The sequence below is a fragment of the Colias croceus genome, chromosome 17 (genome assembly GCF_905220415.1).
Source record: "Colias croceus chromosome 17, ilColCroc2.1".
In the NCBI taxonomy this organism is placed as follows: Eukaryota; Metazoa; Arthropoda; class Insecta; order Lepidoptera; family Pieridae; genus Colias; species Colias croceus.
In genome coordinates, this window is record NC_059553.1 from 2,970,684 (window position 1) to 2,997,620 (window position 26,937).

The 26,937-nt window shown below is 33.4% G+C and overlaps 2 protein-coding genes across 3 annotated transcripts in view; one reads left to right on the plus strand and one right to left on the minus strand.

Moving 5' to 3' along the window:
- LOC123699279 lies at positions 1-25,467 on the minus strand. Its single transcript, XM_045646204.1, has 5 exons — positions 25,431-25,467; positions 24,906-25,146; positions 19,125-19,257; positions 630-716; positions 1-110 (listed from the first exon to the last, which is right to left on the minus strand). The coding sequence occupies exons 1-5, from the start codon at positions 25,465-25,467 to the stop codon at positions 12-14; spliced, it is 597 nt and encodes a 198-aa protein (XP_045502160.1). The 3' UTR covers positions 1-11.
- The window catches only part of LOC123699124 (probable beta-hexosaminidase fdl), a 73,869-nt gene that overhangs the window by 32,908 nt on the left and 14,024 nt on the right, over positions 1-26,937 (plus strand). Inside the window, exon 3 of one of the 2 annotated variants that reach the window (XM_045645999.1) lies at positions 1,935-1,999. The exons of the other annotated variant lie outside the window; for it this stretch is intronic. The gene's annotated coding sequence lies outside the window, so the exon portion shown is untranslated. The remainder of the gene's footprint in view (positions 1-1,934; positions 2,000-26,937) is intronic. 2 annotated transcript variants of the gene reach the window in all.

Sequence of the window (26,937 nt, forward strand, 5' to 3'; positions counted from 1 at the left end):
GCAGCGACTTATTATAACTTAGTATCTTTCAGTAGAACGGCCGCTTCATACGACGGCAAGCCGCTATCCCCCCTCGCCTTGTGACAGCGGCACCCGTCTGTCATTACCTCCTGTAATTAATAATTTAACTCCACGTAATGTTGTTTTATATGGACAAAGGTTAATTGTCTTTAATTAGCGAAGCCGTGCTCGCCTTGGTTTGAAATGTCATGGATTATGACTACGGACAAATGTGGGTCTCTTGTTTATAACAAAGGGTTTGAATACAAACAATTTATCTTTATTCAAAAGAAACAGAATTTTCTAAATAGTGTACTTTGTAGTATTTGAAAATAAACTGTACATATATTAAATAATTTACCGGACACAATTTCGTTGACATAATTATAACAGATAAAAGAGTAACGTTAATATAGTTAATCTGAATTATTAGTAGCTACTATTAAGTATTGTATGCTCAAGTAAAACGACAAATTACAAAGTTAAAAAATACTTTTTGAAATTTTCCTGTTGTTTTTGTGTTTATTCGTTACATTCAAAAATATATGAAACACATCTTTTCTTTTCTTTTTCCTTATACATATTATTAGATGGTAGCAGATATACAGTAAATAATATATGGAACTCACCTGTAATGTAATGGAGTCTTTTTGTGAAGAATCCGCCACAACTATGTCATAAGCCGGTGGAGGACCCGCCAACTCCTCTTGATGGCCCTAATAAAGACAATTTAATTAGAAAGATAGAAGATAGAAATATTAAAATATCTAGTGACAATTTCATACATAGCACGAGACTTTGGTATTCAAAATAATGAGACCATAATAAAAAGCAAAATATGTGTTTCTCGTATTATTTGACTAGCTCAATGATTAAACCTTCTTGCCGCTTTTTAGCTCTCACATGTTTTGATATCAACATCTACAATTACATTATTATGATAAGCTGATTTTTGCCTCGAAGTGCTCATAATTCTTTTTATCAGAAACTAACGGATTCAGCAAAGTATGACGTCATTTTTTATTCATATAGTAGTAATTCTACTCACTAATTAATCATAATTCATGAAGAACGATCCAGCCGTTTTAAAGTCAAAAGTGTGTGCTTATCTTATACTATATCTTGAGTGTGTGTTTTCTCTGTAAATATAATGCAAAATATAACATTAATTATATGATAAAAATTTATAAAATTTTCGAATAATACAAATAATCTAATAGAGGTATGTGTATATTTTAAAACTTTATATTTATATTATGTTCTATATCCTCGAGTTCGGGTTGTTCCAATGTTTTAATAGCTTAAATATCATACCCGCCTGAAATGAACTACGGATTGATAAAACAACCCTCGTAATATTATCTAAAACAACAATTTATACAATACCTTCACTAAAAATAATGAGCATCGCTTCTCATATTAAATTGAATTAGACGATTCTAAATGAGCGCTCTTGGAAAGATGAGTAACGATAAATTTCTGTATTATTAAAGAATATTTTATCTTCTACTAGCTTTCCGCCCGCGGCTTTGTCCGCTTTGTTTAAACACAGACAGACAGCTACATTTTACAGAAGGAAATTTTCTGTGTATACAATTAGTTTTTAATTTTTATAATAACACAATGTTGTATTAAATCCTATTATGTATAATATTATAAATGCGAAAGTTTGAGAGGATGTGTGTATTTGTTACTCTTTCACGCAAATACTACTGAACCGTTTACAATGAAATTTAGCACACATATAGAGGGTAACTTGGATTAACACATAGGATAGGTTTTATCCCGGAAATCCAACGGGAACTATGCTAGTTTTTCTTAACGCGGGCGGAAATCTAGTATCTGTATATTTTTTTTTTTGTTTCCAGATAAGCAGAGGTAAATTTAAACAATAACAATATATTATGTTAAATATTTATTTATTTTACTTTCAGATGCTCAAATTAACAAACGCACTTGCACACTGCCACTGCTGCTACTGTTAGTCGAGTCTGTCATGGTGAGTTGAAGTTTCAACCTTCAGGTTATGGGGATATGGTTTAATTTTAACCAAACAAACTAAAATGTACAAACATGTAATTTTTTTACATACTTGTATGATCTAGTTCATATAGATTGATTAAATAATGTACTGAATTTTTTATTTTGTGTTCTTCTTTGTTGCAATAAGTTAATAAACCTGCCGAATAAATGATTAAGAGGATATACTAGCCAGTATTGTAATAATTAGAAACAAAATATTTTTATACCTATATATCTCGGACTAATGGTAATAATTATAGCTATAAGCTATGTCTAAGCAAATAATACCAAAATTCGTCGAAATCGGTTCTGCGTGTACTAGGTCAAGGCCACGTGTGTTTATATATAACAAACAAACATTGCCATGTTGTATATAATATAATACACACTAATAGAAATGTTGAATCTACTGAAAGCGAAGCTACTGTATCGATTTTTCAAACCTCTACTGACACTGAAGCATCTTATCGATTTTTCTATAACCTTTGATAAAATTCACTGATATAAACTTTACAAGCAAGCGAGTGTGGAAAGCGCTGAGAAAGTTGAGAAATAAACAATTGTAAGAGCATTACGAAATATAACAATCACCATTGTATCACCACACAATGAGATATTATTTTGTTTTGCTGTATAAAAATAATGTCAAGTATAACTGTTCTATTGTCAAATTTTGCATATGTACATGTATACTACTAGTCTGTACGCAATGGCTCCGTCTGGGTAGTTCTAATTTTGTTTCTTTGTATCAGTTACTATTCTTAACCCAGAACGGATCAAAAATCATTAAGTACAATCGGTTCAGCCGTTCTTGCGTTATAAATACCTAACGAACACGACTTTCTTTTATATTTATAGATTTATCAGTTACATTCATATTTATCACAATAAAAGTATTAAGCCTTTGTACACGTAAACTTTTGCAATTACGTTTAAACTTCCTTTGAATAAACTACACCGTTCATATATCAGTAACGAGATAATCGCTCGAGATAATTCAAAGTTAAATGACACGTAATTGATGATTCGTTTAAATTAACTGGGATGCTCTTACTGATGGGCGTAGGAGTGAGTGTAAAGGGTACTTGTTGGCATATCAAAGGGATATTAATAAGGATCAAAGAAATAGTTACTTATCTTGTCTAAATAATTATGATTATTAAATATATTAAAGACCGTTGCATACGATTGACGACTTGTATATATGCAAAAAAAATCTTGTAAGCAAAAACTAATTATGCATACTTATACATATGAAACAAAACGATATAGCCTGATGAATAAACGAAGCCTCATTTCTCTTAGACACATATATGTTAAGTTACTATGTATAATCTATATATTCGATGTAAATATGTAAGGTGAAAGGAAATGGGATCGACGTCGATATGCACTTGACCACAAAGCGAGTGGCATTGCAACTTTCCAAGACAGTTGAGCGTAAGAAACGCATCACTACATATTTCTGTAGTTTAAGTAAATTTTAGAAAAGACTTAAGTACCTAAGTTGTCCGGGTTTGACAAAAAGACGCGTGTTCGAATCCCGCCTCGTGATAGAATTTTTTTCTCGTCTTGAAATTATTTCTCAGCTTTCAGTAAATTAAGTAAGCTTACCTACTGAGTATTCAAATCACAAATTATTGCCTAAGATATATAAATAACTAGCTTACCGCCCGCGGCTTCGCCCGCTTTGTCTAAAACCTAAAAATTATATACTAAAACCTTCCTCTTGAATCACTCTGTCTATTAAAAAAACCGCATTAAAATCCGTTGCGTAGTTTTAAAGATTTAAGCATACAAAGGGACATAGGGACAGAGAAAGCGACTTTGTTTTATACTATGTAGTGAAGTATAGATAAGTAGATTGGTTAAATTTAATAAAGAAAAGCAAAATAGCCGGCAAATAACGCTGTACCTACAGTACAAAAATGCAATAGTAAAGATTTTGTGCTGATCTTTTTTACGTCTTTCACATCACGTATATTGAATTAATTAATATTTCTTAATTCAAAAACTTTATTATACTGCATTATATATAACTAAGAAATGGAGATTGCAGCTGTATATTTTAATTTTAAAACAACCGCAGTTTATATTATAAGGAAAGGTCGCTACTACTCAGTATTGTAGATTTAAAAGAAACATTTAACTTAATACTTTAATTAAATATAATACTGTTGCATATTCAGTGTATGAATTTGCGTGAATAGAATTTTCGTAAAACAAAATCGTACAAGCCATTTATTCAATTTCACGCTGAGTTATTTTTGGATATAATCGTGTAGGTAGGTAGTAGGTACGTAGCTTGAAAAAGGTTTTCAAATATTATAGATAAATTGAAAGCGTGTAGATTCAGGATCGGTTCGCTAATCTCGCTAAAGCAATTACGTGTAATGCGATTTTTATCAAGGCTCCCCGGGGCGGGAGTGCAAATTATTTTTGTTAACCGGGGAATTCGTTCAGCCGCTTATGAAATTGTAATGAGCAATGTTGATATGTAGATAATGTTCGTATTTGTCGGATTGCTTAGGTATTTAATGTGTATATTTTTGGTTATATGTACATTTTTGAGGACTTGATTAATGTTTAGATAAGGGAATTCAGACCATCTCATAGATGCAACAATAAACAACCAAGTTTAATTAGCATATAGGAGTTATAAATTACATGCTACCATAGTTTAAAATAAAAAAATCGACCAGTCAATCTAAGGTAATGTTTTTCAAAGAAAAAACTTTCACATAATGTCCTCATAGCAAAATAAGCATATAGAGTATCAAAGCTTCTATAAAAACGGCAAAAGGTGCTGCCCGTTAACCATTTCCCGGTAAAATGTCGCAACGTAATCAGCATAGGATTTCAGAACGAAGGCTTTCACTCCAATAATCAAAGCCGTGCATTACCCTTCATTAAAAATGTACACTACAGGACGAAGATAGCAAAGCTTCAAACAAGTTTACTGGAGTAATTTAGCTGTTAACTTAAACAATCTGACGCTTAAGCCAACCTGCCTGACTTGGACACTGCTAATCCCTTTAGCTTCAAGTTTAGTATCTTAATGCTGAGAATGGATGCTAATGAAATATATAATATGTACTTTCATTTAAGCTCTATGCAGTTAAATGCAACGCAAATAATTTCTGTTGATAATGATCTCGATCTCAAAGGATTCTAAATAACTTAAGAAAGTATAGATTTATGGTGCTACATGCTAAAGGACTGTATTTTTAAGCCTTATTATGGCATTATATTAAATCATTGACGATGTATTATTTCGTATCAAAATCTGATGCACTTGTTCATCAAATCATATCCTTCATAAAAACAAAATATTGTTGACTATTAAAAACATCACGAAGCTGAAGTATTTTTAATCATCAAGTATTTTTAATCTAAAGAAAAATATTCAATATAAGATTGCGAACTGGATATCAATTCATGCAGTGCTTTTTGTATTTTTTTCCATTGACACTCTTCGATATTAAAAAGAAAAAAAATTGTCCGACCGATATATTTTTACAATCGAATCTTTATATGAAACACACGTATGTGCACAATCAATGGCTGTTATTTCAAGCAATTACTACAACGCAAATTTTATTTTGGTACAAAAACCAACTGCTAGTTTTTTCAACGGGTTTGCTTTTCAAATACAATTATGATTTTAGTGTCAAAGTCAGATGAAAATGATTTATGTTATCTTTAAGTTACCACGTTGTTAATAACGCTACAAATTACAAGTGATAACTGCGTTAAAAACAACCGACTTCAAACTTGCACTTGCAAAATTTACAAATACCTACATACAAAAATGCTCATAAAATAAAAACTACTGGGCCTATCCGAATAAAATTTTTATGGGACCAATTCGACACCATCCCGCATTGAACAAAAAAAGAATCACGTAAATCGGTTCAGAAACCTCGGAGTAATCGGTGTACATACATAAAAAAAAAAAATATATATATATACCGGCCGAATTGATAACCTCCTCCTTTTTTTTGAAGTCGGTTAAAAATACCTTACATTAGTTAAAGTGTAAACTTCGAACGAAGAATGATTGTCAAAACGTCACAAAGTTTGTAATTGCAACGAAAATGTGTCGAAACACTCTAGTTAGCAATGGTTAAACTTTAAACTTAGAGTTATTACAAATTATTATTAGTATGCATTGCAGGAAAACATGATGTTTGCAACACGACTTTCTAACGGTACGGTGAATTCAGCAAAATTCTTGTAATTAGTTTGATTGTTGACTTATCTACGATTTCAGTTTTAATACAGAGAATTATATTCTCTGGATAATTGTGGTACTTCACTAAAACAGAACTGCTTAGTTTTATCGTTACATACCTAAACGACGTTCGAACCTCTATTTGGTAACTATGCCTACTCAAAACTCAAACTCATTTTTTTTTATTTACGTTAACTTTTACAATTATTTATTAAAAATATTTTAGAACTACCACCGATTCAGAAGGTCGCTACTTCCTAAATCGGCAAGAAACTCGATTGTTATTCTTATACTGAAAATAGTAAGAAGTTTTTCTATTTAAAGCCCCAAATCGAAATTGGGAAAAATGGCTTGGCCGAAAATAGAGCTACGGAAAGGTAATAGAATTGAACTCTGCGAAAGAAACAGCTATCGAGCTATTTCGCTATTTATTTTTGTTATTCTATGTCATTTATCCAATCTAGGAAATCACTAAATTGATTTTATTGGCGAATCAAATAACTAAGCTATCATAAAAATATCTTAGTTTAATGGGTATTATCGTATATGAAAAAACTATGAAACATTGAATTTTTTTCCGCTGTAATTATAAAATTTAGTTTCAATTTTTGCTTTTGTTGCAAAATGCTCGATACTATGCAGTTATGTTAAATTTTGCTGTCTCATCTTTTTTATTCACATTTTTGTCTGAACAGGTTCATTAAAACAAAAACAGAATAAAATACTTCCTTATTTCAACGGCTATGTATCTACCCTCAAAAGATAAATAGCACATTTTGTAACCTAATAACAGTTTCATTAGGTACCTACTGATATCATGCAAAACAAAATATCATCAGCAACTCAGTGAACCAATCTGTTATGATTTTATAATCGCATACTAAATTATTTAAAACAAAGGCAGAGCGTGAAGCACAGACAGCCATGTTTACCAGGAAAAGAGCATTAAACGTGATTAGCCGTCGATTAGGAGGGTTTAAAGCGAGGGGAACTATCGGAGTGCGTCATCGCAAACATTCTGGCCCCTACGCGACTTGATTACACTTCGCTGTCCAAATTAATTGATTGACTATTTTTAACGGCACTGATCAATTCATTTAGGCAACTAATCTGGCGTTGCCATGCAAATATTTGTTTAAGTGTATTCATAAGGTTTCTCGTTCCTGTATTAATGAGAGCAAAAATATTGTTATTTCACGAGTTATAATAGTTATTAGGATTTGAACGGACTGACAGTTTCTTTGTCGGATAAAATTCGTAACGAGGTTATCCGATAAAGAACCAAAGTAACCGACATAGCCCGAAAAAAATAAGCACGTTGAAGTGGCGGTGGGCTGGCCATGTGTGTAGGAGAACAGACGGCCGATGGAGTCGGCATGTGCTTGAATGGAGACCACGTACAGGCAAGCGTAGTGTAGGACGCCCTGCGACGCGTTGGACGGACGACTTAAAGAAGGTGGCCGGCATTGGGTGGATGCGGTATGCCGAAGAAAGAGGAAAGTGGCGCGATCTGGGAGAGGCCTACGTCCAGCAGTGGGCGGGAATAGGCTGATGTGATGAACGGACTGATACAAAAGTAAAAACACGACTAGTGTAATTTACATTACATTGTAAAAACCGGTTGACCTTAATTTTAAAGTACACATAAACTATTCAACAATCATTTACTAGTAGGTACTGCGTATGTTTCAATATTGTAAATCGGATAGAGCTCGATAATATCTACCTAAACTGCTCTGGCTATCGGAACTTACCCTTACTTCCTTATTCGAGCATGTAAAGCGTATCCGTCAGAGCGAAACCAATTACCCTGATCGCGGTTTTTATTTCGACCAACATCGTTAATTCCGCTGACATTCAACCATGGCTCTTCACACTTCTATACCCCTAGTATTTCGTATCGCAATTAAACAAGAAAAATCTTTACAGGCGAGCTTTTTAAGTAAAAATATAAATTAAATGCGCATCTGAAACATAACAAAATTACGACTCAAGGAAATTTTAATTAGTAATGTTTTAACCTTGCAGAACTCGGCCGTAATATTTAATTACTAATTTTAAAGATTTTAATTAAGAAGTAACAACTTAGAATGTTAGTGCTTTATAGACGTACATTACGTGGCCATGACTTTGCGTCTACTCGCCGAATTATCTCATCCATCTTTGAATATTTAATTCCCATTAATCCTCTCAAACAAGACGTAAATTCCCAGATCATTTAACAGAGCGCACGTGTCGTTAGTGTAGGACAGGGTAATGTACCGTGAATGCAGGCTGCATCTCACGAGCTCTCGAACGGGAACATTGTTCGTCTAAACTTGCGTCCGGAATTTCTATCCCTCTCTCGAAGGTTCTAGAATTTTGAGTCGTCCTTCCGTCTAGTGTCATTGGAGTTGCGGTTGCCGGAATTAGCATTTTGTGTTGAGCTTACAGCAATGTAAGTTCAATACAAAATGCCGACTTTGATGTTTAAAAATACTATCTATCTTGGGTTTTTCCAGGTTTTTCACTTTAGTACTGTCATATCATTACGTGTTAATTATACAAAGCCAGTATATTCAATAAACCGTACTGTATCAAAACGTATATAATATTTGTCTATGGTTATGATGCTTCAAGTAAAAAAATATTAATTACAAATGCCTGAATCTTTCAATTTCTATCAACAAAAGATGGTTACTTAATAGCGTTTATTCAGCTAGTGTATCCCACATTGAATAATTATCATTTTTAAAGCCTCCGAAGCTTATATTCCCGCTTGCGTCCCACTTTTTCAAAAGTATTACTTCGGAAAGCTTTATTAACTGGCAAGCGAGTGAATACTTTCATTGTGTTTCGAAAATAAAGCGAACTATGTGTATTGAATTTCACATAAACAAAAGAATCAATTTTAGTAAGTAAAACGTGAAATCGAACACGTGGAAACAATCGGTCTATGAAAAGCCCTGCAAGTGATGCTATCGGGGTTGACCTTTTGTATTTGCTTTCAGCTTACTCGCGCATATTTTTCTGATATAATTTTTACTAGGATATAATTTCGTGTATCTATTAGGTACATTAATGATTACATTGAAGAGATGGCGAGATGAACTTGACCAATTTAAAAATGACTGGTTTTCATTAGGAAGCGCCTTGGAGAGGCCTTTGCCCAGCAGTGGGACACGACAGGCTAATACAATACAATACAAAATGATTACATTAACTTGATTATAGAACAATCAAATATATAAAGTAATCATATTATATTATAATTATTATCGCGCAATATACAAATCAATTAAATCTTATAAAACTTTTATGAACGTTTAATACAATCCCTACTTGTAAATAAATTTCCGCTCGACCTTTCAACACGTTATCGAATCTTGAACGTGTTAAATCTAAATAAATTGCATTATAGATAGGAATCTGTGTGTGAAGCTCTCAAAGTCACATGGCGATAGGCAATAAGTTTAAAGTTCAAGAGATAGGGCACTTAAAAATGTCGGATTTACACGTGCTAAAATATAGCTGAAGGTCTGAGTTCGTTCGTCTGGTTTGCAATCCGCCCACGTGGTGTTCCCTTTAATACAAAATGCTCGATATTATCACGTTGACATTTAAAATTTCACAGCTCCATTCATTAACGGTATTCTGTGAGTCTGTCCATTTATTTATATTACAATCAGTATTGTTGATGTGTCGTTAATTTGGACTTTAAGTAATATTGTTAGTAGCTTTTGTGGGACATCTGATAGATTATTAATAATGATTACTTAGAGTGCCGCATCAATATTTAAGGAAAAATAAGGTCGTCTTTAAATAAGTCATATTAAAGTTTGTTTATTTAAATTATACCTAAGTTCTTACGTAATTGAAGTTGAAATATAAAATAATAATTTACATTATACTATGTATACTTTTACGTAATTTATTATTTCTAGATTAAAATCTGAACAATTTTAATACTTTGATATCTCCTATCATATCGCGACATATTTCATTATACTGATATCATTTATCAAGTGCTTTACGAAAAATTATGTAAGAAAAATATTTTGTTTAACATTTTTATATCTTCAATCAATCACATATTTGATAAAAAAATAATATCTACTTACTAATATTATAAAGCTAAAAGTTTGTTTGTTTGTTTGAACGCACTATTAATCTCAGGGAAATTATTTCTGTGTGAGATACCCCGTTTATCGAGGAAGGCTAGGCTAATATATCATAATTCATCACGCGCTATGACCAACAAGAGCGGAGCACTGCGGGTAAAACCGTGGGGCAAACCTAGTGGTATATAACAAAGAACTTAAGGCTTCTCATTAGATTCTCAGCAAGCCTCGAAAATTGTGTCTAGTGCTCCTTAAGCGGATAAAAGGATTAATTCGCGTACAAAGGATTCATTGAATTTACATACTTTTAACATTTACCACGAAGAATAAATGCAACGCCATTGTTTAATTCGATCTGAATAATGGACATTCGTCTTCTACGTAAATTAATGTTTGTATTTATTTTATGGTAATAAATTATGTTTATGGACTTATAATATTTTATAGAAATTTGGTGAGTATTGTAGGTTTGTAACGTAAGATGATCTCCAAATGTTATCTCCATAATAAATTACCTATAGTATTTTGCGATGTATTCTTAATATAGATAAGGGTATAATATGTTATATACGCCTTTCGGGGTTATAAACCAATCTTATATCGAAATCTACCTAACGCTATTATAAAATTGAAATCAAACCGTCCTATTCTTCATATTTTATTTAGATATTGTAATATATTTAAGCCATTAAACATTCCGCTTATATCTAACATGAGTACATTCGCCACATTAAAGCAAATTTCAAATAACAACTAAATTTATTCACCAAATGGAAAAATCAAAGTAGGTAGATACGCGGGAAATTTTATCTTGCCGCGCTCGTCACAGTTCGCGGAGACAATTTCCTTCATAAGGCTGGCGGTAAACGGTAAAGAGTACCTATTGGTAATTTTTAAACGCAAATTATAAACGGATACAGGTGTTCTTGTATATATAGGTACATATTATATAGGTAGATGTAATTTCATTCGTTTATAATGATAGACTTAGACCTATTGTTAGACCCTATGGTTTTAAGGCTTTTGTATTCGGATAGGATATAACGACAGATATCAGTTTGAAATCTATACATATAAAAATTAAATCCGTTTCGCGTTGTCACGGCATTATTTTTGTGTTATAATTATAAATCTTACTGAGCGTAGAATAATGATTTATTATAAAGTATCCTTAATTGGGTTGCTCAATTAAAGAACTTATTAGTATCTGTAACAAAGTTTATTTGGGCTTATTGTCCATTAATTACCTATTCTTCACTCCTACACAATGTCTCTGAGAACTTGTATTGATTTAATTAGTATTAATAAGACATTTAGAACATCTAGACTGACTAGAACTTTCAAGGGTGATGTATGGGGATGAACTAGATGCCAAATATTGTTAAGGGAACCTAGATAGATAGATAGTTTGAAATAATTATGCCAATTATCTTGTTTAATGTGATGTCCTATGTACATATTCTACATAAGATCCAAAATTCAAATTATTTCGAAGGTACAAAAGGAATAGATGTTACAAAGCCTCCTTCTGAATTTAATTTACAATATATCCCAATTCCAAATAAAGGAATAAAACAACAGTTGTAAATATAGTTACCTAAATAAAACCCTACATTATAAGATAACTTCTGACAGGTGTGCCATAGATCCGTAATAAGCCAGTCAGTTTGTCCTACTATCTGCCACTTGCCTGACTATAACACTCATGAATTACCTCGTAAAAACCTCTATGGGAAGTGTTTTATTATTACACGTAGATATACCTTTAGAGGGGTTAGTTGAGAGAGGTGCGTAGAATGATTCATATACATTTTACGGTATGAAATTTTAGTACATAACTATAAAATATAAGTGTAAGTGGGAAGGTTTATATAATGTTTAAGTAATTAATCGTGTGTTCATTTTTAGTATTTTATAGGTACAATAAGTGAAAATATCAAATAGACAGAATAAGTTGTCACTGAGTCTTGAGTTTTTGAATCGACCATCGTTTTAATATGGATTGTATTACAGTTAAATTAGAAAGCAAATTGTGCAAAAATAATTAGCGAATTAAAATCATTTTCCAAAAAATGAATTCATATAATAAATTAAAACGTTACTATGTTAGTTAAAATGGCAGATAAATCTCAATAGTAACAGGAGTTACTAAGGTGTAACCATCCTCATTAGTACATAACTGCAGTAATTGCTCTATCAATCGTGCTGTATCCGCTCACTGTAATACACACTTACATTTATATCATAAAGCCAATTTTCCGGTTTGCTGAACATTATTTTTCTATTAGGTCGATTAAATAAATAGGTAGGTAAAGAGGTAAATAAAGGATAATCAAAAATGAGTCACAGAACTAGTATGATAGATCGAATTGTAAAAAAAATTAAACATAGACTGATCTGAACAAATGCTTTCATGAATGTTTTCCTGAAAGAGCTTTATAAAGATCCAATATTTTAATGCATTACTTTTTGTTAAATTTAAATTGAACTGACATATTATTATGTACTCAATGGCAATACGTATTACGTACCTAGTAAGAACTTTACTAACCAAATTAGATACAAATATCATCGGAGCAATGTACCTTTCACCAGCACGTCAAATATGATTTATATTTGATTGTTCTCGTGCAATTTTCTATATGTTGTCCTTACTTTCTCATGCAACTACCATACAATCAAGGTCTATGTACATGTTCCCTCACTTTCTAATACATCTACCACATCCTGTGGCGGAACAATCCATTTTATCATCATGTACATTATGCATGATCCCTTACTTTCTAATACGCCTTATTAGTCGTAATAACGTATTTGTCATTACGTACTACAGCTACAAATGTTCTATAACCGGAGCCCATTGACACGGTGCGGCGGAACAATCCCGAGACGAAAGCCGCGGTAACCGCGTTACAGCGCTGACGCTATTCCGTAAATAGTCGCGGGGAAACACAATTAAGTGGAAGAATATCGAATTGTGTACTGGTTGAAGGGTAGATGAAGAGTGACGAAGAAATTGGTTTAATTAAATGATGTCAGTAGTTAAACTTTATGCCGTATGTTTGTACGTAGTTACAAGAATGCTGAAAAATTTTTACTTTAAATAATAATAAAAGCTAAGATTATCATTGATTACTTTTAATGACGCCAAACACTACCAGAAAGTCGGTCAGTTATTAAAAATAGTTGATACTAATTGTCCCTTAAACCGCATAACGAATGCCGTTTGAATATCACAAAAATGTTTCAAAATCGCCCACTAAATGGAATAAAATAGAATTGCTAATAGCGTAAAAAGTTTCAGCCTATCCAAATTTGCTTTTAATTAGCCATTCCGAAGCTAAAACAGTGGCAAATTTGTGATTAGCGAAGTGTAATGACGTTTCTAATTAATTACGCAAACTCAATCAAAACGGAAACAATCGGAATAGTGAACTGAGTTAGATCAAATGTATAAAGTGGTGTGATGATGCGCTTTGCGGTGTTTAGTATTTACATGCATTAGCGTTGTTTGGAAATTGCTTTCTATTATAATAAATTCATGTTTTCATACTGAGATTATACTGCTATTTGGAAGTGAAGTCTCATTTGCGAGTGAATGCGTTCTAATTGTATTGCATGTTTTATTAGTTCACTGCATTTAACTTTAGATGACAATTATAATAACTTCTTTGTCGAGGTGTGTGTTTGGTAATATGTTGTATAGTTAATTTATACGACTACATATTTGTTCCAATGAGGTTTTTTTAATCGACTTCAAAAAAAGGAGGAGGTTATCAATTCGGCCGGTTTTTTTTTATGTATGTATGTTACAGTCAAAACCCTGAACCAGTCAATAACGTTATTGACCGGTAAAATCAGTTAATAAGGATATTGACTAAGGGCGTCGGTTAATATCCTTATTAACTGATTTTATCTGATTAAACCAGTTAATAACGTTATTGACTAAGGGCATCGGTCAATATCCTTATTAACTGATTTTAAGTCGAGACATCTAGTCAATATAGGTTTCAACCGACGTGCCCAGTCAAAACTCATAAAAAGTTAAGGACGTTAGTGAAAAAATTAGAAAATCATTTAAAAAGGTTCATAAAACTTTTTAAACTTTTTTATATTGAAGAGTTTTATGTTTTATTAATTAATTCGGGGTATTGTTTGTAAACTGCAACCGCGCGAGAATACGTGCCCCAAAATATTTTTGAAGATGGCAATTGTGTTTTAATAACAACTAGGTTTCCGCCCGCAGCTTCACCCGCGCAGTCAAAGAAAAACCGCATAGTTCCCGTTCCCGTGGGATTTCCGGGATTGCGTTAGTTTCTGATTTGACGGAGTGACCTGCAGGTGTACTTCGAAGACTGCTACTGGATCTAATAGACGAGTAGAGCTAGGAATGCCGAGTTTGGACTCGTTTTGTTAGTTATGTCGAGACCTTACCTCCGGACTTGATGGAATGATCTGCAGGGGTACTTCGAAGACTGCTACTGGAACTATTATACGAGTAGAGCTATGTGTGCCGAGTTTGGGCTCGTTTTGTTAGTAACGTTGAGACCTTACCTCCGGAATTGATGGAATGACCTGCAGGTGTACTTCGGAGACTGGTACTGGAACTATTATACGAGTAGAGCTAGGTGTGCCGAGTTTGGGCTCGTTTTGTTAGTTATGTTGAGACCTTACCTCCGGACTTGATGGAGTGACCTGCAGGTGTACTTCGAAGACTGCTACTGGAACTAATAGACGAGTAGAGCTAGGTGTGCTTAGTTTGGGCTTGTTTTGTTAGTTACGTTGAGACCTTACCTCCTGACTTGATGAAGTGACCTGCAGGTGTATTTCGAAGACTGCTACTGGAACTAATAGACGAGTAGAGCAAGGTGTGCCGAGTTTGGGCTCGTTTTGTTAGTTACGTTGAGACCTTACCTCCGGACTTGACGGAGTGACCTGCAGGTTTACTTCGAAGACTGCTACTGGAACTAATAGACGAGTAGAGCTAGGTGTGCCGAGTTTGGGTTCGTTTTGTTAGTTACGTTGAGACCTTACCTTTGGACTTGATGGAGTGACCTGCAGGTGTACTTCGAAGACTGCTACTGGAACTATTATACAAGTAGAGCTAGTACGTTTTGTTAGTACCTGCTGGTCACTCCATCAAGTCCGGAGGTAAGGTCTCAACATAACTAACAAAACGTGCCCAAACTCGGCACACATAGCTCTACTCGTCTATTAGTTCCAGTAGCAGTCTTCGAAGTACACCTGCAGGTCACTCCATCAAGTCAGAAGGTAAGGTCTCAACGTAACTAACAAAACAAGCCCAAACTCGGCACACCTAGCTCTACTCGTCTATTAGTTCCAGTAGCAGTCTTCGAAGTACACCTGCAGGTCATTCCATCAAGTCCGGAGGTAAGGTCTCGACATAACTAACAAAACGAGCCCAAACTCGGCACACCTAGCTCTACTCGTCTATTAGTTCCAGTAGCAGTCTTCGAAGTACACCTGCAGGTCACTCCATCAAGTCCGGAGGTAAGGTCTCAACATAACTAACAAAACGTGCCCAAACTCGGCACACATAGCTCTACTCGTCTATTAGTTCCAGTAGCAGTCTTCGAAGTACACCTGCAGGTCACTCCATCAAGTCAGAAGGTAAGGTCTCAACGTAACTAACAAAACAAGCCCAAACTCGGCACACCTAGCTCTACTCGTCTATTAGTTCCAGTAGCAGTCTTCGAAGTACACCTGCAGGTCACTCCATCAAGTCCGGAGGTAAGGTCTCAACATAACTAACAAAACGAGCCCAAACTCGGCACACCTAGCTCTACTCGTATAATAGTTCCAGTAGCAGTCTTCGAAGTACACCTGCAGGTCACTCCATCAAGTCCGGAGGTAAGGTCTCGACATAACTAACAAAACGAGTCCAAACTCGGCATTCCTAGCTCTACTCGTCTATTAGATCCAGTAGCAGTCTTCGAAGTACACCTGCAGGTCACTCCGTCAAATAGGAAACTAACGCAATCCCGGAAATCCCACGGGAACGGGAACTATGCGGTTTTTCTTTAACTACGCGGGCGAAGCTGCGGGCGGAAACCTAGTTGTTATTAAAACACAATTGCCATCTTCAAAAATATTTTGGGGCACGTATTCTCGCGCGGTTACAGTTTACAAACAATACCCCGAATTAATTAATAAAACATAAAACTCTTAAATATAAAAAAGTTTTAAAAGTTTTATGAACCTTTTTAAATGATTTTCTAGTATAATTTCACTAACGTCCTTAACTTTTTATGAGTTTTGACTGGGCACGTCGGTTAAAACCTATATTGACTAGATGTCTCGACTTAAAATCAGTTAATAAGGATATTGACCGATGCCCTTAGTCAATAACGTTATTAACTGGTTTAATCAGATAAAATCAGTTAATAAGGATATTAACCGACGCCCTTAGTCAATATCCTTATTAACTGATTTTACCGGTCAATAACGTTATTGACTGGTTCAGGGTTTTGACTGTAACATGTACACCGATTACTCCGAGGTTTCTGAACCGATTTACGTCATTCTTTTTTTTTGTTCGATGCGGGATGGTGGACGAATAATTGGTCCCATAAAAATTTTATTCGGATAGGCCCAGTACTTTTTATTTTATGGGCATTTTTGCAAGTGCAAGTTTGAAGTCGGTTGTTTTAAACGCAGTTATCACTTGTTAATTGTACCAACTGCTTACTGCCAAAAGCTCATAAAAATAGGCAATTGAAACTTAACGTTTACATTTAAATAATAAATAGCTTAAAAAATCCTCAAAAACCTGAGTATTCGTTTTTGTTGGTATACATTATTTAGGTATTAAATTAAAAATGTCATTCGTACAATTTATAGTATGCACATTGCACAAATTTAATTTAATTTATTGTATTTTCAAAAAGAAAATATAAATGAGAACAAGGGGATGTTGGCAGTCAGGGTTCATTGAACTCCAGTCCACAGATACCTAAAGGACTACTTAAAAATAGTTAAATTGTATTTTTAAATTGAAACTTGAAAGCACGCAAGCACCACTTACAATTGAAGGCTCTTAAAATCGGTCAAATGGCAAATTTTAGGGCATTCGCTGCATTTTAAGAGAACTCGACGCTAGTTGACAACTCAAGTTAATTGAGTGAATGGCTAAACATTGAATATACATATATTGCCTCGAACACTATGAACAAACCGAGAATCTTTTATTTTCAACAAGTCGACTGGTATATTAATTCGCTGATTATTTTTACAGTTTAACTTAGCTATTTTTAACGTTATTAGAATAAGAATAAAAGTTAAATAAATTGAACATTTTCGCAGTATTCCTGAATGCATTCTTTAAATACGTTATGTGTGACATGATTGCAACGTTGTAAATCTTTTCACAACGTTGCAAGTAACTTCAAAAAACTTTCGTAAAATTATCCGATTTGTATGGTAGCATGGTAAATATTGTGGTATTATGTACTTGCATATATTCTTATGTATGTATAATACCTTCTTTTGAATAGTGCTTAGAAAAAAAATCGTATTCACATCCCCTTGACTATATGCAACGATTCGATTTGTAAACCGTCTTCAAAATCCAAATATATACTGACAAAGTACAAACAATAGAATTATATTCATTCAAAACAACCAAAAGGCACAACAATTTAACGTGTTCAAGAATTATTCTTCATTGTATTTAAAGCTAAAGCGTTTTCTCATAATAATCGTGGGCCAAAACACAAGTGTACAGTTTATACACTCTAGCACCTTTGACACTCAACACAACAAAGCCTTCGTAATAAATACCGACTCCATGTATTTTTTATTTAGTTTCTTTACAGAATATGTAATTAATAATTGTCTATAGTAGCATTACAGTAACGATATGGTTTTTTTTTGTAAGGTGTTTCTCAATGTTAGCCAGAAGGGCTTCTACATTTTAACGCGGACGAACGATATGGTACGATGTGGATACGTTTTAAGAACGCTATTACGTACTTCGCTTCGCTATTTGTAAACTATTGTTTTAAATAACAGAGTACAGACTGCGAATTATTGATGAAATTAAAATGAAATACAAGGAAATTATAAGTAAGTAGTCTCTCTCTCTGTTTATATTGTAAAATAATCAATCAAACTTCTTCGAAACACCTATACCAATTTTTATAATTATTTTTGTTTGTATTCGATAATTAAGTCGTAAACCTATTTTATATACGGAAACGTTTGTCGTTTCGCATATGTAAAAAGTAATAATTCTGTTCATATATAAGCGTAGCCCTAAAACTTTGTAAATCCTGAATTTAAACGTACTTTTTATCCATGGTTAGTATAGAACATTAACTTTGAATAACGCTGATGAAGTATATCCAAGGCTTAACTAGTAAAGTGGCTTTCAAGTGAAGTCACAACTATCAGTAACTTATGAACGAATATCGATCAACCATGTACAAGACATGTGGTTTCTACTACATGCCGTTTTAAAGCAATTATTGAAATTGGTTTATTAATAATTTAGCTTTGGGTTCAATCGATATTTCTATGACGCGTACGGCTACTTTTGACTCGTAAAATTACAGGAGTTCAATTCATGAATTCCTTTATGATCTTTAAATTATATTTCAGTTTTATAAGTGAGACAGGTGAAATTAATTACGTGGAAACAAAATTTGTTAAATTTTTTCTATGAACGTTTTCTTTTTCAAATTTTGTGACGGCTAAAAGTGTTATTATTAAACATATATTTGAAACATAACTAACATATAAGTACTTACCGGAGTAAGTCTAGAATCAGCGCTAACAGTATATACGCCGCGGCACTCGGAAATCTCCTCCGGCTTGTCGGAGGACGCGGGGCGGCGGCAGCACGCCGCGCACACGGCTACCAACACACCGCATAGCGTCGCACTGTTAATACAATATAATAATATCGTTATTTGAATGGAAAATATGCTTCTATTGGTCAAGAAAAGGCAGAAACGTTGTGTTTGTTTCAGATAGTACGAATAAAAAGAAAAAAAAATAAAAACCTAAATAGCACATTCTAATCTCCCGCCTAAATTACAGATAAAGCAAAAAAAAATAAAAGTTTAAATATTAAAACGAGTAAGTAGAATAAAAAAAATCGCAATATTTATAGATGGCAATATTGGCCATAAACAGCTGTTCGAATTTTAAATGTTAATACGAATGCAGGAGTAAACATTGAAACTGGAGGAACGGTAGACAGGCTGCTAATTGGACTGCATCTAGTGTCGCGACGAGCTGTAAACTGTCACATATATCGATTCAGCACATCCCTACAGTCTTATGTTATCTGTGCTTTCAAAAGTTTCAATTAGCGAAAAAGATTCTTTAGAATGAACGGATGTAAGGGAACTCTCCCGTCGCGATACTTCAGGTTGGAGTCGAATTTAAAAGGCCAAGTAATTCTAATACTGCGTATTTTTTATCAATTTATGTACTACAATGTAGTGGCGTGGCGGAACACTACGTATTCTGTTGGTTGTTATTCGTGAAACTTTCTGCACTAAGAAAAACCTTTTTTGTACATAAAAAGTCACATAAGTATTTGAACACGTATTATTTATGAAACTACTTAATATTAATTTGTTTATTAAACTGTAAACATAAAGTGAAGATTGAAAAACAATGCCAACGTAACATAATATCGACGCTTAAATTCTTTGAAAGTTCCAATAACGGTTGAGTTAAGGCTGAATATAAGGTTATTCATACTGAAAATTGAAATTTTATCTAGTTAACGCCTGCATTTATCCGGTTTCATCAGCTTTTTAAAGAGAACAGTATAAAACATATCTCTACAGTATAAGCTTTTAGTATTCATGTATGGCAAGTTTGGCGTTTATCGATTAGGTTGAAATAATTATAAAATATGAGTAGGTACCTAATGGATGTGTAGTTATTTGTGTAGAATCTGGATTGTCTGTGTATAGAAATCTCGTTTTTTCTTGGGCATATGTGATACATTATCTCGAGTTTACCACAAAATGTTGCTAGATGGTATTTGCATTTCTATAGCATACCTTATTAGCAATAATATTCTATGAAGTATGATTCCTTATTCTTCATTTTCACAAACATGGTAGGTATACAAACTGTCATTAAAAAAAATAAAAATGAGCAAGTTATGAATTTGCGAATATGAAAAAGTTTCTTAAATCTGTGTCCCTGAAGTTATATTTATTAATTTTATTTAATGTTTTGCTGAACTTCTTTAAAAAAGTTTTCCATATTATGAAAGAAAAGTTTTCAACTGCTGATATTTATTAGAAATAATATTTACTATCCTATAATTGCATAATGCGTAGCTACACGCTTTGCTATGACACGACAGACGAACCAATAAAACTGTATCAGCGTGATTAGACGTTTATTTCTTTGTAATAGGAAAAGGAATTAAATTTTATCATAACCATTCAATTATATAACTAAAAACATTATACTAAAAACAAATAAAGCTTTTATAATGAATATCGTAATTTGATTCTCGCAATTCGCACCGAATTTCATAATCCATCACAATAATATTATTAATACATTACACAATAAATACAGTATTAATTCGGTAACACAAACCTCTGACCCAAATACAGGAAGATAATTGAAATTAGCACGCCCTCGTTAATTCGCGACCTCTGAGGGAAAAGCGAATGTATTCAAGACATGAATACGATTTAGTGACGAAGGTCAGTTACGACAGCTGGTTTGTTTCAACCCCAAATTGTTTTGGAAGATACTATCTGAGAATGTATTGGTTTATTGCTATGTAAAGGAAATTGTAAGACACATGGATTGATGTGACGCAAGTGAAGTCCCATGTCCCCTATTGGGGTAAGGGGCAGATGCATTATACATCTGTTTCACTGATCGATTTTCTTTAGGGACAAGTAAGTGATCAGCCCTCTGTGTCCTACCAGACCGAGACATTTTTTTTTCTTCGTCTCCACCGGGAATCGAACCCAGGACCCCCTCGGTGCTACGCTCACGCGTAAACCACTGTACCAAGGAGGCGGTCAATGATGTTAAAGTCGATGTGACGCAAGTATTGTTTAATTTGTAATGATTGGAATAAGAATTGATTGCCAAAAATTATTTAGAAGCGTATTGCACGGGGTATGGAGAGAAAAATCGTTAGCTTCATCACATGGTTACATTTTAACTTACTGTTAAAAGAAACGTAACGTTAATTTTTGTGAGTATGTATTTTGTAGAGAGTTTTAGAAACTTGTATAAACCTATTTATAACACAGGTAAGCTCCATTATGAACACCTTTAGAAAATGTATGAATGCTTCGCGAAACGTAATTCGGTCGGGCCGTCATAAAATAATAATTTGTCGTAAAAATAAAACTCAAGTGATTGCATTATGAAACAACAAGAGCACAAGCTTTTTGTGGCCATAAATGCGGAGAAATGTACCAGAATATTGAACTAGGAGCAAAATAGGTACTTGACTTTCCCCTTTACTTAACTGGAACTGCAGCAATTAGAAGTATGTTTATAAATACATAAAAATGTTGAATTCTTTTTCATATCTATTTCAGTGTTTTTTTTTTTTATATCTAGTCCAATACTATGCAAAATTTTTTTGATGTGTCATAGACATCAGTGATCGTCTAATTAAAAGAATAATTATGACTTGATCAGTTATAAAGGCCTAATATTGCGCGTCAGAGTGCTTACCTGATGTCTCGCTGTGACTCCGAGATTGTACTACACGTTGTTGATATTGTCAGATAGAACGAGTACTGAGCGCGCGTCAGAGCGTTCGCGTTGTCGCTCGTATTGATGGAAATATGTACCTAATAGCGTAGTACAACACAATTCGTTGTCAAAGCGCAGCGTCTGTTAGCAGTCTGACACGCTACGCGTTCTATCTGGCAAAGCCTTAAATGTAGTATAAGCTTCAAATAAGCTATAAGTCATAGCTGCTATCACCGCACGTGACAAAAATATAACGGGTTCCCTTATCATGCGTTCCCGTCAAGTTAAGATTCAAGAGGGGCTCGAAGAAAATGATCGTGTAATTCAGTCCGCCGATATCTCACTTGGAGGGGTGTCCTTTCATGTTTTGTGACCTAAAGATGGCAGGTCGTGTTATTTTGGGCGCTAATGTGACTTGGCATCAAAGGTTTTTAAACCGAAATTTGAAGTGCCAATGCATAATTTATTCGTGCTATGTAGTTACTCATTATATGTATGTTAGATTTTTTAATCTATATTTCACACGAGTTTAATACAAATTGGAAATATAATTATACACAGACATATATAATAATGATGCAATTTGTGAATCGTTTAGTACGAAATCGGATTCCCATAAAGTGATTTGAAGCTATATTGTACGATCAAAATGAAATTAGTACATTTACTGTTAATTTATTAGCGAACTTTACTCCAATAACTAAGTCTATAAGTCTATAAGTATTAAATTTTTATTTATACTTAATCAAATCATCAAATGTGCATTTGTATGAAAAATTATTATATCTTACATTTTATTTTTAATCTCATATTTTTCGTTTTAATTAAATTAAAAATGGATATATTTATAAAAATAATGGGTGGCAACCCTACAGGCACTAGCTTATCGGGCTTAAACTGACGATGAACGATTATCCACAGGGATTCAGGAAAATATGACTTGATAGTCTATTAACGTGGCTGAAATGTGTGGCCCTTTGAAATTCTGATTTAAACATAAAAGGTCGGAACTTGTTTCATAAAATTTAATTTCAATTTAAATAACAAAAGATTTATAATAAATTATTTAATCTGAATAAATGGAAGTTGAATATTATATTGTGGAATTTTTTATCGTATAAGTTTAATTCATTTTTTACCTTATGACATTATAATTATAGAGGCAAAGCGGGAATTATTTTTGATTGCGTTTATACAATACTTCATCATCTCCATGTCCTAAGCCTAAGGTGTGCAATTAGTTCTTATAATTTTATAGTCTTTATAATAACAAAATTGTCATTTAATATATCGCTCTACAGTCTACATTATCTATTTATTTATTGCAATAAATTAAAATCTAACTATAAGTATTATGTTCACAAGAACAAATGATTTGGTACAGTATTCCATCTGCTTGTTTATTAATTGTAATGGATTAAGTTTCTATCTGTGGTGATGGATGGGAATCTGCGAGCTATGGATTCGCTTTAATGAAAAAAATATTTAAGTTTTTCTAAGTTAATACTCGGAATGTCGTGAAATAATGGCTGAATGGATTTAAAAGGATTGAGTTCAACGATTGATGTTTTCTTTTTTAAACGGAAGAAATTTTCACTGCTTTCAATTTAGTGTGTATCAATTCAATTCAGTATCGAAAGGCGTGATTTGTAAAGTTTTCGATAATTTTATTAAAGTGTATTAATATCATTTACTATTATTATTTCGGAAGAAACAACGTTATAACTATCTTTGGAACAACTTTTACTCGGAACATATACTTATGTAATAAAATATTCCTTTCTATTTATAACTAACGTACAAAGTTCATGGTTATCATTTAACTGGTGTTAATAACTTTGCGTGTCAAATTACTGACGTAAATGGTCGTAGTTCCCAAATCGCTTGAGAAATCTGAACTGCTAGCAAATATTTGGTCTTGATACTTGACTTTAGTTGGACAAGTGAACAGACAGTACTATTACTTAATTGAGATTGTTCATTGGATATTATTTAGTACCACAAAATGTATCTTAAATAACAAAGTAATTTTAAAATTTATTGCCCGTATAAAAACCGTATAAGAAACTAGCTTTCCACCCGCGGCATCGCCCGCGCAGTCAAAGAAAAACCCGCATAGTTCCCGTTCCCGTGGGATTTCCGGGATAAAACCTATCCTATGTTCTTATGTCCTTTCTCGGGTATCAAAATATCTCTATACCAAATTTCATGCAAATTGGTTCAGTAGTTAAGGCGTGATTGAGTAACAGACAGACAGACAGAGTTACTTTCGCATTTATAATATTAGTATGGATTACAACTGTGACTTGTTTTACTGAAGATGACTTGCAATTTCTGTCATTCGTTATTCTGAAACCGTCCGATAATCGTGATTGGATATCAAAAGTACGTTTCAATCTTCTATTTATGTAGGTATGTGTAATTTCATTCCATATGTTTTTATTACATTGTAAAGTGTATATTGGTGATACCATTTTATTGGGATTACAAGATATCAATCCAAGAATCGGGAAATATAAATCGTAATCCAAACGTAAAAGTCCAAGAGAATTATTACCGCACTGAAAAATTCATTACCCAATAAACTGTGTAGCTGAGTTTGACCAGTCGTTTTATAGTAGTCCGAGATTTACCCTGCATCCGATCGTATCTTCTTCGTATTAAACAAGTGTTTACTAACCATACCGTCCGTATTACGGTCGCAATTTTAAAGAGCTTAGTTACTTTGATAGGTATTGCGTGTTTCTGTTTTAAAACGGGGTGTATAACGAGTATGTTTTAAGCATTGTTTCGGAAGATTGATTTTAATATCGGATGAAAATACAAACCTTACAAAGAATATGTTGATGTTATAGTGAGTCGATTCGGTTTGAATGACATTCGGCTGCGTGTGATTGTAATAATGCTTAGCGTGCGATACGGCCGCAACAGCGGCTAGTCGTTGCGAGCTGCCCATGGCCCAGCCGAGTGGGCTGCGTTGTGCGCTCACGATGGCAAAGCCCGCCAACACTAACTGCTTCCAGCAGCACCAGTGATCCACAACCGCTCTCAGCGGCGCCGCCTTCGCGACTGCCGCAACAAATTGTTGTGATTCCTTTTTCAAAAATCTTTTTTGTTTCTTCTTCTTACGATTCTATCTTCAGCCAGCATCTATACAAAAATATCAGCTCGGATTTGATTTAGGCCACTTAGTGATGTACCACATCTGTAACAAAAAAAGTGACGTTTGTAGAAAAATTATTCAACGCTTGACACGTGACTAGAGTCTCAATTTTATCTTACAGTTGAAAAGAAATATTGTCTCATTACGGGTATTTTACAAATTCAGGTCTTTTTCCAATTTCACCATTTACAACAGTAAATGTCACCGCTGTCGAGGAGAGGAAGCATAGTGGCAATTAACTTCAACAGATATTAATGAAAGAGCGACCAATAGCAAGTTAAATTTCTAATTTTCACCGTTTTATTGAGTATCTTGTAAAAATGCAAATTATATGATGTAAAGTGAACTGAGTGGGAGAGCTAAATGAGAAGATATAGATTCTACTTTTTTATTTTTTGTATTTCGTATTAAGTAACTACGAATATTTTGCTCTCATACCATTTTGGTTTGAATTGATTTTACTTTCGTCATTTAACATGTATTTTTATTTGTGTTATGTTCATAATAAATTTTAGCGATTACAAACTCACTAAATTGTAAAATTATGAATTGGAATAGGTATTACAAAATCATGGCTGTTGATAACTTCTCATTTGAACATTGCAAATTATAAAGTTATGAAATAAACATGGAGCTAAGAAGAAAATGGCCCATCGTCAATTATATGGAAGTTACATAAAACAGAAAAATACGTTGTCAAAAATTACACATTAACATACAACAACTGCTGTAGGTACTTTACTTTAATATACCTATTTCATTACAATTATATTTACGTAGTTTATACAGTTACTTTATTATCAGGTTTTTTTGTGTACTATAAATTGTAACCAATTTAAGCATAATTATATACCTCCCAATAATAATTAAAATTACGTTATCAATATTTTTAAGTATGTGTAACATAAAATACATATGTTTGAACACGCCATTTATTACTAGTTAATTGACATTTTTACATGATTGTAATTCATAAATAATCTATAATTATTTTATTGGCCAAAATTTGGGCAACGAAACAATTTAACAAATTATCACTTGACTAACATTTAAAATACTTATTTATGATCGAACTAATTTATATTGAAATCCACATCTCGTTTGAATTTCGTATTCGCACCATTAATTAACGTTAACAAGGCATCGTTAAAAATTCAAATTAGTTATTTATATTGCATTCACACTTACATCCAAATCTTTATCATGCTTTGCGAAATATACCCTTAAATATTTCGATAACCACAGATTCAATGTGACAATTACCTTAGAACATGAAAAATTAAAAAAAATCGTTCCGTCACTAAAAGCGCGGGAAAGTTCGATAAGTTTTGGAGCGAACGCGCGCGACTCGCACCCCCGAGCTTCGGAAACCGAATGGTAGTTTTCAGCCCGCCCTAATCGTGAAAATGTTAAAGCCGTTTCACACCGTGTTCCCGCTTGTATATTTTCGATTGGTTTTAGTTGGTTGGACATGGTAAGCTGACATTTAAGTGTCGTAAATGTCAAATATTGAGTGTAAAGATTTTAAAGTTAATACTTTGGTACTACCTAATGGTAGTAATAGTAAAATAAACTTAAGTATACACTGCAGTATTTATAATAGTTTAATTGACTCACTTGCTATATTAAATTTACTTTGGAAGTGGAACAAACAAGATACTTTGAAAAAAAAAGTTAATTTAGTTTCTATAAAAAAT